This window comes from Micropterus salmoides, unplaced genomic scaffold, assembly GCF_014851395.1.
Source record: "Micropterus salmoides isolate LMB-PRFRI ecotype aquatic unplaced genomic scaffold, ASM1485139v1 Ms_hic_scaffold_2, whole genome shotgun sequence".
NCBI lineage: Eukaryota > Metazoa > Chordata > Actinopteri > Centrarchiformes > Centrarchidae > Micropterus > Micropterus salmoides.
Genome location: NW_024041150.1, coordinates 4,791,397 through 4,802,327, shown reverse-complemented (window position 1 = coordinate 4,802,327; position 10,931 = coordinate 4,791,397). Strand labels below are relative to the sequence as shown.

Sequence of the window (10,931 nt, the reverse complement as noted above, 5' to 3'; positions counted from 1 at the left end):
TCAAGCTTCTCTAACACGGTTTAAGTAGCCATGGTCAGAGCGTGAGGCAGAGTGGCACCTCTTGCCTCACGTCCATCTTTGCACGGTGACATAGAGGAGGCAGCAGCAGGCCAAACGGGGCCGAACTGACGGTGGGAGGGTCTGGGTATGGAGATGGGGGTGATGCTGGTGCCACTGAGCATGCCAAATGAGCAGATGAGGACAGTAATGTGATCTCAGTTGAGTGACAGGACCTCGATTTTTTTTTCTACAGGGGTTTGACAAGACTATAAAAGAGTCAAAGGCTGCAGCTGCAGGCAGAAGAGACAGACACACGGGGAGACAGAGGACCAGTGGACTTAACGCTACCTCCAGTGACCCACAGTGCTGTTAAACTAATTCATACCAAGGAGAAGAATGGGACTGCACAGTGTTGAGGAACTGGTAAGATGTGCTGATGTGTGTGAATGTAAATGATGGCAGTTATGAGAGAGACGAAGGGGCAGAAAGAGTACCAAAAAGGAGCTGTAGGACTTCTATTACTCAACTATTTATGTAAATCAAATGTTATTTTTCCCTGGTTTCAAAATGATTCTCAAAATGTGTCAAAGCAAGAGATCTTTTTTGAGAACCTTAAGTGAACTTATTAAAATAAGAATATAAAGCACGTTGGTGACGCTCTGCTGGAAACTGATGATGCCTGAAATACCTCGACTGTGGTGAATTTAGATTTTGCATTTACATGTAAATTAGTTCCCGTGACATTTGTGATTTGTCTTAACTTAATGTGAATGTAATTAAACATTGAAGGAATTAAAATACTGATTGCTAAGGATCATATACATTCATTGAGAGGTTCTCTTCTTCCAGTGTTTAAAAGTCCGGTAGACTTATTTAGAAACTATTGGCAGTTTGAGTGATTCAATAACATGTTGTGACTCATTAAAGAGTTGAAGTGTGTGTTAATGTTTTACAGCTGGTGTGCTTACATTCCTCTGTTAGTAGTGGCTCTACTGAACGCTGGACCAGCACAAAGCAAACGCTCTCCTGCTGAGCTTAGATTAAGACATTAGAGTGGGAACCTGTTAACGGTTTCAACCTTTTCCCAAAGTCATCTTCTCATTACCTTGAGGCTCTACTCAATGTTTAGTTCTTCAAGTTACTGTTAATTATTGAGCTACTCTACTCAAAATATAAAGACTCACTTAAAGCTTGAGAGATTTATTAGTGATATTATGTTTGCCAAAAATCTGATTCTTTGGCACAAACATCTCCTTTCCAAGAGCCAAAGAAATTGAGCCGTAAGATCCAGCTGTAATTCCCATCGTCGCTTTTATGACCTTTTTTTATGAAATCAGGTGTTACCTCTGTGTGGAGTCCAAAGACACACAGTCAGTGTTACACTTTTATAGGTTTTATTATCATTTATACACCTCCCTTCTCCCCTTCAGGTGTCCGGTAAGAGGTCAGATGGCAGAGAGGCGGACGACTTCCAAGGGGGCGTGTATGAGGCGGCTGTCAATCAAGAGAAGCAGGATGACCGCAGGTCCCACAGGGAGCTGGCGGGCGGAGGTCTGTCAGAGGAGAGCGACAGTGGCAGCGAACAGGAGGAAGTCAGCGTGGCGGCTCTCAATGTAAGAACACACAGAAACAACAACAACAGAGCTGCTGTGTAACTGAGTTTTAAGTAAAAGTCATTTTGATATCAGGTGCCTTGTAGGTGTGACAGTTAGCAGCTGAAGTAAAGGTGGTAACAGGAATATTAGGTTGCAATGGTGGAAGACGTATTCAGATCATTTACTTTAAGTAAAAGTAGCAATACCACAATATACCAGTAAATACACTCCATTACAAGTAATTGTTCTGTACTTCAGGATTGTCAGTATACTGTGTATGTACGGGACAGGCAGAATAGATAGTTACATTATTACATTATTGGACTGATATTATTGATGCATTAGCATGTAAGAAGTACTTTGAGTTTTCTGAGGTGCAGTAAATTGTAACTGTTTTAGTTGATTTTTAAATGTAATCATTAACAGCGCATCACATTTTATAAACCGATCAGTTTTGTATGTAAAATCTTAATCTGTAAAATAAACAGTAACACCTGTCAAATAAATCTAGAGGAGTAAAAGTTCATTATTTTCCTTAAATAGAGAAAGGAAAGAGGTAAAGTAGAGGTACAAACTGACATAAAAATAAAAATAGTGATAAAGTAGTAACATACAAATATAATAGAAATATAAAAATAGGTTAAATGTACAGACTACATAAACAGAAAGATGTGATTGATATGGAACATTGCACAGGTTGCAGCAGAAGGTAGTTGCACGGTGTAGAAATAAATGTGATGTCACTGGACAAAATATATATACAGCTGTAATGGTTTAAAGGTAAAGAATGAGCACTTAAAAGTTGTGCATAAATGCAATGCTTGTGTACTTTGTTGCACTCCACCACTAGTAGTTAGTCAGTTACATTCTTTACAGTGCCAGACAACATTTGTCAGACCAGAACATAACTATATTCCATCAAACAAAGATCTTCTGCTCTTCTGCTTGGTTCTACAGAAACAACATCTGCCACAAAAGGTTCCTTAACAATCACTGAAACATTTTACCAAAACGTTTTGCCCTTAAATGATCATATAATTAGAAAAACAGAAAAACATCAGACTGACTTCATCTTCATTCCCTCCAGGAAGACCAATAAAGCTGCCTGTTTCTTTCTCTGGTGATGTTCTTGAGAGGACTTTTGGTTATAATCTAGTTTTTATTAAGGACACACGGTACAAAAAAAAAATTGAACAGACAAACACTAAGTAGTCAAAGGAAAAAACAGACATTTATTTTACAATATTAAACAGACATAGTGCACAAAATTAAATTAAATTCTGCTTCATATAAGAAGCCTCTACACTGTAGTGGTTGTAGTAGTAAGTGAAAGTGGAAGTAGTACTAGTAGTATACATAATCATAATAGTAGAGCGATAGAGATTAAGTTGTACTTATAACAGTAGAAGTATATTTGAGTAGTGCTAGTGGTAGTAGTGATATGTATAGTATTAGTTGCAGTAATAGCAGTAGCAATAGTAATAGTACTAGAAGTAGTATACTCATACAACTCAACAAAGATAATCCGTCTTTTCTCTGTATAAACGTGTTTACAGCGCTCAGACTGTAAGGTTAAGGTTTAAATGATGAATTAAACTTGGTGCACCGAACTATGGTGCAGCAGGAGGTGAATACAGGTGCAGAAATAACTAAAGCTGCATTTCAAATGAGACTCAAGGATCTCTTTATTGTCCCCGAGGGGCAATTTGTTGGACAGTCGCACAACTATCAAGCAACCAATACATAAATAGACAAACAATAAATATGACATAAGAAAATACACCAGGGTTTAAAAGGCCCCAGTTAAAATAAAATAAGGTGATAAAAATAACCAACACTAAAATAGAATCACATTGAATTATTTAAAAGGCCAATGGCAGCTGGGACAAATTACTTTTTATGTCGATTTGTCCTGCATGTTGGCATCACACAGACTCACACACTGTTCACTATTTAAATCCAGTATATGATCTTACACCAGGACAGCAGCGCCCGTTAGTCTCTGAGAGTCTGTATTTACTGCCCGTGAGTTTGTTTCTTGGTCAGTGCTGCCACCTGAAGGCATGAGGGAGTATAACATTTAATATGCACGTTATTTATTTATCACTATTGTTTAGTGAATAAATAACAGAATAGAAACTGCTTTTCAGATAAAGTTTCTTCTTTTGTCGTTGTTGTTGTGTTTGTGTGCTGAATCTATCTGTGTTGTCGCTGCCCTGTCAGACGGATAAAAGCGGCAGGCTGAAGTTGGAGACGGTGGACGACCTGTTCAACATCCTGCAGCTGAAGAAGAGGAGAAGAGAGAGGAAGACTCCCATCCACAAGAAACAACAGCCCGAGCCTGAGACTGTGGTGAGATCCTATTCTTTATTTCTCTTCATCTCTTAGTTTTCCAACTGCGCAAACAAACATTTAACTTTGTTTTCCTCAAGAGAAAGATTGTAATTATTTCCTTTGGAATGTGTTTCCTGAATTTTTCGTTATACCACAGATAATATGGTTTTATATTGCAACTGCGAGGACACAATCACATGTTTGAACGTCTGTTGCCAGAAAGTTGCAAGAGAGTTTAGGGGCAGAGTCAGGTCATACATTTAACAGCGAAATCTATTGGGGTGAAAACAGTATTTTCAAACTTTTAGTGCATTTGTTTTTATAAAAACACTTGGGATAAAAGTCATAAAACCAGACAAAGAACTGAACAGCGGTAACCAACTCTCTGTTTCTGTCTGTTGGTCAAATGAATGATCACTGAGGTTTTAACTGACCCAGGTACATTGTTCCTTTAAAGTTTGTAAGTAACTGTTTTTGCATTTGTCTTACCTAAACCAGCCAGAGACTGTGGATGAGCAGCTGTTTCTGACAGCTGCCATGGAGAACAAAGTGCCTGTGGTGGAGAAGTACCTGAGTGATGGAGGGAACCCCGATGCAGCTGACCACGTGAGTGTCACACAGCAATGTCTGCCTCTGGGAGTTGAAACATGGCAATTGATCAAAATCTCATTAAAAAATGCAAATGGGCATGTAAAAGAAATGTTCACATCTGACACATTATCATACTTTCAGGAAGAAATACATGAGGAGCTGAGGCTAATAAGAACAACATAAGATCTTTTTAGAGTATTAATTTATCATTAAATAAAGTCACATAATTGATTTGCTTTTAAATGATCACCGGTTTCGGTAAAGATACTGTTCTTGATTCAATAAAAAGGAAACTTTTAAAATCCTATCCAGTTCCAGAGAACAGCTCTGCACAAAGCCGCATTCAAAGGACACGTGGAAGTCATGAAAAGACTCCTGGAGGCCGGAGCTGCCATCGACAAAAAAGACAAAGTGAGATCCATTTTCTTTCTTTTATTCTTTTTCTTTCTTTTTATTGAGTCTCTTGTGTGATATCTACGCATACTGTAAACAGACACATAAATACACACACACCCACACGGCATCAGTCTAACAGTTTGGCGTGTGTATGGGTGTGTTTCAGCTGGAGGCCACTGCGGTCCACTGGGCCTGCAGAGGAGGCAACCTGCCAGCCCTGCAGCTCCTCCTCGACCAGGGAGCCAAGTTCACCTACAGAGACAAGGTTGGTACGCACACTGGATTTGAAAGACTCTCTGCTGTCAGAGAACAAGATCAGAAGCAGCACAGAGTACCTATCCCCTCATGTGTAACTTAAAGCCAAATAACGTGTGCATGTTTTGAAAATTCCTTCTGGTGGTGGTATCAGTAAATACTTCAGTGTCAACAGCAATGCACACAGCAACAAACAGCCACACCCAACACAACACCCAAGTCTGTGATGATTTGTGAATAAATCTACAGTAGTGAGCACAACATATACAGATTAGGCTGTTTGGATGTTTTCCTTGCATTAATCAAGAACGTTGAAATTCTCCCCTCTCCTCAGTTGCACAGCACTCCTCTCCATGTCGCTGTGAGGACGGGACACTGTGAGTGTGCAGAGCATCTCATTCACTGTGGAGCAGACGTCAACGCCAAAGACAGAGTAAGGACTCAGAGAGACACAATGCAGAGATCACCAGTCTTCTAACATCCAATCACCTGCAGCAGGACATAAAGCTTACAACACAAACCAATATCCAACCATTTTGTGTGCACACAAAATAATTTGTAAAGGAATAATCTGTAATTTGTCATTTCTACTGAGTGCCAAGTTATTGTAGCAGAAGTGAGTTGTGGCTCTGGAGGAGCAGCCAGTGTTAGCCGCAGCTTAGCAGCAGTGTTTTGGAATTTATGTGCCAGCAAATAGGGAATTCAGAACACATATCACTGATTTGTTCAGAAATAATTAAACCATTTGCCCTGATACCCGACACACTCTGAAAGTTGCAAGACAGTAAAAGAAACAACTTGATCTTTCAGACCTAAGAGACAATACCTTTACTACAAACTCAGGTTTTCCTTACTTAGATTGAGAATCAATTACCTACACTGAGTATCTGTTTTCCTCCCTGACTGAAGGATGGAGACACACCCATGCACGATGCTGTGAGGATAAACAGATTCAAGATGATCAAGCTGTTGATGATGTACGGGGCCAGTCTCAACACTAAGAACTGTGTAAGTTCAGAACCACACCTCAGCACTAATCGTCTGAAAATATATGTGAAAATGGCATATTTGTTATCAAAGGCAACATGTTCAGAGGCACCAAAAATCAACTTCAGAACTTCAGGTTACTGTGGGTTGCAGTGGGAGAAGACGTATTCAAATGATTTACTTAGTAAAAGTTGCAATAGCAATGTATAAAAATAATGAATTAAAACATTTAACATTTTACTTAGAACTGTTGCACAAATGTCTTGGACTAACCAAGTTCCATTTAAAAACATAATTGACATCAAATTTTATGAATTTTATTTATTGAACTTATCAAAACAGAAACATGAAACCCAGAAGAAGAGCCTGCTTCTTGGCGTTGCTGTGGGCAACTGTAAAAAGCAGTATATAGATCCATGCCTAATATGAGAAAGAAGAAGTATATTGGGCGTGCATGAAGTAGAGGGGGACAGGGACCTTGTCTGCCCCGGGCATCTTCTCTCCTGTCTGCTCTGATGCCAGTCAGATTTGTTGCTGACTTGAGATGCAGCAGTGAAGCTTTGTAGCATCCATTAACATCATATCCAGTTCCTTGATCTCTGATCTCAGCTTGTTAGAAATGTCCCTAAGAGGGGAGGCTGATGAGGGTACTTGTTTGTCAAATCAATTAGATTGGTGCTCCAGAATGTGCTTGGTTGTGTTGGAGGCAGACCTGGAAGTAAGAAGTAGGATGAAGTACGAAAAGTAGGAAAACATTTGCTGATACTATTTGTCATAGAATTAGTAGTAAAAAAATGCATATACATATATATATATATATATATATATGTATGTAGTATCAAGAGTAAAATGTGCAGGTGTGCCCTGATGGCTCAGGAGTTGCACTGGACATTAACCGGTTTGCGTCTGGCCAGGGACCTTTGTTGAGTTTCATTCCCCATCTTTCAATCTATTCATTTCTTGTCAGCTCTTTACCGTCCACATGATAATAAAGACCCAAACTATATATGCAAAATGGATTGAGTCAATGTTATATTATTATATTACTGTATCATTATTATAGATATATTTATGCGTATGCTGTATTTAAATGTTGTGGCTTGAGGTAGATCTAATTCTAACTACTTAATCTATAACTATGCATATTTTTTATTTATTTTATTTTTAACAGTACTATGTACGATGCAAAGTACAAGTCCATCGAAAATATACTTGAGTTTACACTGTTGTTGAGTTTTGACGTGCAGTCTTGCGTGTTTATTTCTTCTGTGCAGGATGGAAAAACTCCAATGGAGACGCTGTATTCGTGGCAGAACGGAGCCAAGAGCCTCCTGTGCAACTTCAGCCATGAGAAGTCCAACCAGTAGAACCCACCACATTCCAGTAAAAGCAGGAATTCAACACGACCTGTTGGCTCGTCAGGAAAAAAAGTGGTAGAAAAGGAAAAATGTTGTATTTTTCTAGCCCATTCTAGTCACTTCCAAACTGCGGTTCATGAAGCACATAAGTCTGTTTTGTGACTGTTTATCCAGGGAGGCTTTGTTGACCCCTCAGGAAGTAACTGTTATTAAATCTAAAGTTGGCTCAGCTGGAGTGTTTGGATGCTGGAAGACATCTTAACTAAGAGAGCGTTAATCATTACCTTACCTTACTCCTCCTGGTTCAGGGATTTGAACTGGCAACCTTCCAGACTTTTACCGGTAGGCTATTGGCAGGGTTACATTTCCTCACGTACATCTTGTGTGTGCGGGAGAAGGCAGCAGGGATTTGAAGGAGCCTTTGATCAACAATGTGAAATCTAATCAGGATGTTGTTAATAATGTGATCATTAGGACTGAGAGATTCATTGATCGCCAAGTATTGCTGGACAATGTCTCGGGCAACAGCGTGATGTTTTTTTACTTTAAGCTGAGTTGAAGTCAGCGATACTGCATCGAGAAGATGGCGTATTTATTGATTAATGGAAACTATCAGCAATCAGTTTATTGGGTGTGATTGATTTTATTTCGATACCATACACGTAATAACTGAGAGTTATATTGTGGTTGGTTTAATGATGTTTTTATGGTTAGATTTTAAACAATTACATCAACTTTTCTGATTTTAATTTACTAACTAATGAAAAGCAGTAGCTTTTCCAGATGTACATCGCCCGGCTCACTTTCCTTGCAGTCCCACTGGATAAACACTCTGTTGATTATTTCCTGAAGTTTTTATTTATTTGTATATATTTTGTCAGTGTGATAGATGATGTGTGTTGTTATACTTAAACATGCAGATGAGTTTAACCAGGTTCTTTTGTCTTGTGCATTTCACGATCGAGAGATGAGACAGGATGAAGTGAGTCTTTGGAGCAGGAAGAAGAATTTCTTTATTTACAGAGGATCAGGATCAGCTTTATTGCCAAGTAGATTCACACATACAAGAATTTGTTTTGGTGACTTGGCACATAACAAAAGTAGAAGTAGTACATAAGTGGAAAATATATGAAAGATAAAGTAAGTACTGCAAGTACGAAGGTAAGAGAGTCAGAGGGGGTCCCGGGCCTTGTTGATGAGGGCAGCTGCTGTGATCTGCACATTTACACGTCTACTATGTTCTACAAAAGTAACCGACTGTAGACAATGGACAACTACGTACTTTAGACCTTGTCTCCTGCAGCACCATGACTTTGAGTCACATTATAAAATGTCCTTTATAAACTCTACCTTTACAAATCCATCCTGCTTTAATGCATACAGAGAAGTTGAGCAAGTGTGCTTGATATTCACACTTTTTTTTTTTTTACTTCAACTCATCTCGGTCTCGTCTACAACTTCCATCCATCCATCCATCGTCAACTGCTTATCCTGCGTACAGGGTTGCGAGGTCGTCTACAACTTTTTCCTTCAAATTCAAAACATAATTTATCATTTTGAAAATATTTAAATGTAATACTTTATTTATTATTTCCGTTGCTAAAACCCTCCAACCGTGTGTATCTAACTGTCCTCAAACCTCAAGCATTGCTTAGGCATTTGTTAGTAGGTTTAGTCAAGATCATCTTGTTCAGATTTTCCCAGCTTCTTCTACTGAAGCACAATTTGAGCATATGGAGTCCAAACAACTTATCAAAGATCACTTCTCTGATACAAAAAGAGCTTCAACTGACCCCAGCTCTGCCACAACATGACCCAGACATCTCAGCTGACGCCCCCTTTTTGTTTTGTTGCAATGATATTTTGGGAATGTGGCCCTTTTCTCTGCAGAGTCCTAGTTATGCTTAGGGTCCTACCTCTAAAAAACAAACACACACACAAAAGAGTGTGAAAAAGAATAGTAAAGAAAAGTCACTGTTGGTTCAGAGGATGTATGGCAAGTGGTTATGTGGATAAAACATGTCTTGATTTATGAATGGTAATCAGATTTATTTTTTATTGTATGTTAGATAAGTTAATATGTATGTAAAATGTGCCTTGTATTTATGGATTGACTGAATAAAACAGATTGTGTTTTTAGGCTTTCTTTTATTGAGGGGAGGGGGGGGGGTGATGACGGGGGGGGGGGGGACTGATGTATAGACTCAGTGAATACCTGTCAACATTGGGATTTGAAATAGTAACTAATAACATAAAAAATGAGTGAAATTTTCAGGCATACGTGAGAATCCCCACATGGCCATTGAAACACAGACACAGACAAATCTGGGCTGCGACTAACGATTATTTTCATCATCGACTGATCTGCCGACTATTTTCATGATTAATCAACTAATCGTTACCTATACCTATAAAACATCAAGAAATTGTGAAAAATGCTCATCACAATTTTCCAGAGCCCAAAGTGACGTCTACAAATTGCTTCTTTGGTCCAACCAACAGTCATCATAAATGACAAAGACTAGCAGAAATTCCTCAATTTAAGACAATGAAACCAGCAAATTGTTTAAATGATTAATTGATTATCAAAATAGTTGTTGATTAATTTTCTTTCAACCAACTAATCGAATATCAAATAATCGACTAATCGTTGCAGCTCTTAAGTAGCTAAAAATTGTACTAAAGTTCTGTTACTTTGCAAAAACAAGTAAAAGTGATCATCAAAATAACTACTGGAGTTAGAGTACAAAAGTAATTAGTGAAAAATGACTTCAGTAATGAATAAATTAAGAAATAAAATAAACTTTCCCCAAAATCTTTTATTTTAACTGAATGTGACTGGAATTATTTCAGCTACTGATGGTCTTCCTCAGGTAAAGGTATAGAAGCAAACATACAGTTGTATTTATTTGAGGAAAGTCTTCATCTCTTGATTAGATAACCTGTAACATTTTCACCAGGACAATAGCCTACTCCCAGAGTGAACCTCTCAAGTGTGATCAGGGTGTGAACTACAGGGCAGCCAGGAGAAGCTTAGCTCCTCTTAGTAAGACATCAGCTCCCGTAAAAGCAGGATTTGTCATATTTTGACATTAATATTGCCTACATATTGCCATTCATTTCTATATTTCTCTATCATCATGTATCCATGCGTAAATTTAGGAGCGTCAGACTTCATCCAGCCAGAAGGAACGATCACCGACTGTCCGCAGCGGGCCGGTGTTATGCCGAGTTTGGCCTGCCTGCCGAGAATTGCACGCACCTGCAAATACTACTTTTAAACGCTATAATATTCTTTGTGGGGTCCATCAATGGTGTTTAATGATTCAAAGTATATATTTTATGAACATTTAGAGTAATATTTCAATACACTTAGTAGAAGTACCATTCCTTGACATTCAGTAAATATATGTGG

At 38.6% G+C, this 10,931-nt stretch overlaps 1 protein-coding gene across 1 annotated transcript; it reads left to right on the top strand.

Annotated features, from left to right (window-relative positions):
- Nucleotides 1-236: 236 nt before the first annotated feature.
- Nucleotides 237-9,653, top strand: LOC119913395 (ankyrin repeat domain-containing protein 1-like). The gene is made up of 9 exons (XM_038732812.1): nucleotides 237-423; nucleotides 1,431-1,613; nucleotides 3,819-3,947; nucleotides 4,428-4,535; nucleotides 4,833-4,931; nucleotides 5,083-5,181; nucleotides 5,506-5,604; nucleotides 6,081-6,179; nucleotides 7,433-9,653. Exons 1-9 carry the CDS (start codon nucleotides 397-399, stop codon nucleotides 7,523-7,525), a joined length of 936 nt encoding a protein of 311 aa, XP_038588740.1. The 5' UTR covers nucleotides 237-396; the 3' UTR covers nucleotides 7,526-9,653.
- Nucleotides 9,654-10,931: the final 1,278 nt, after the last annotated feature.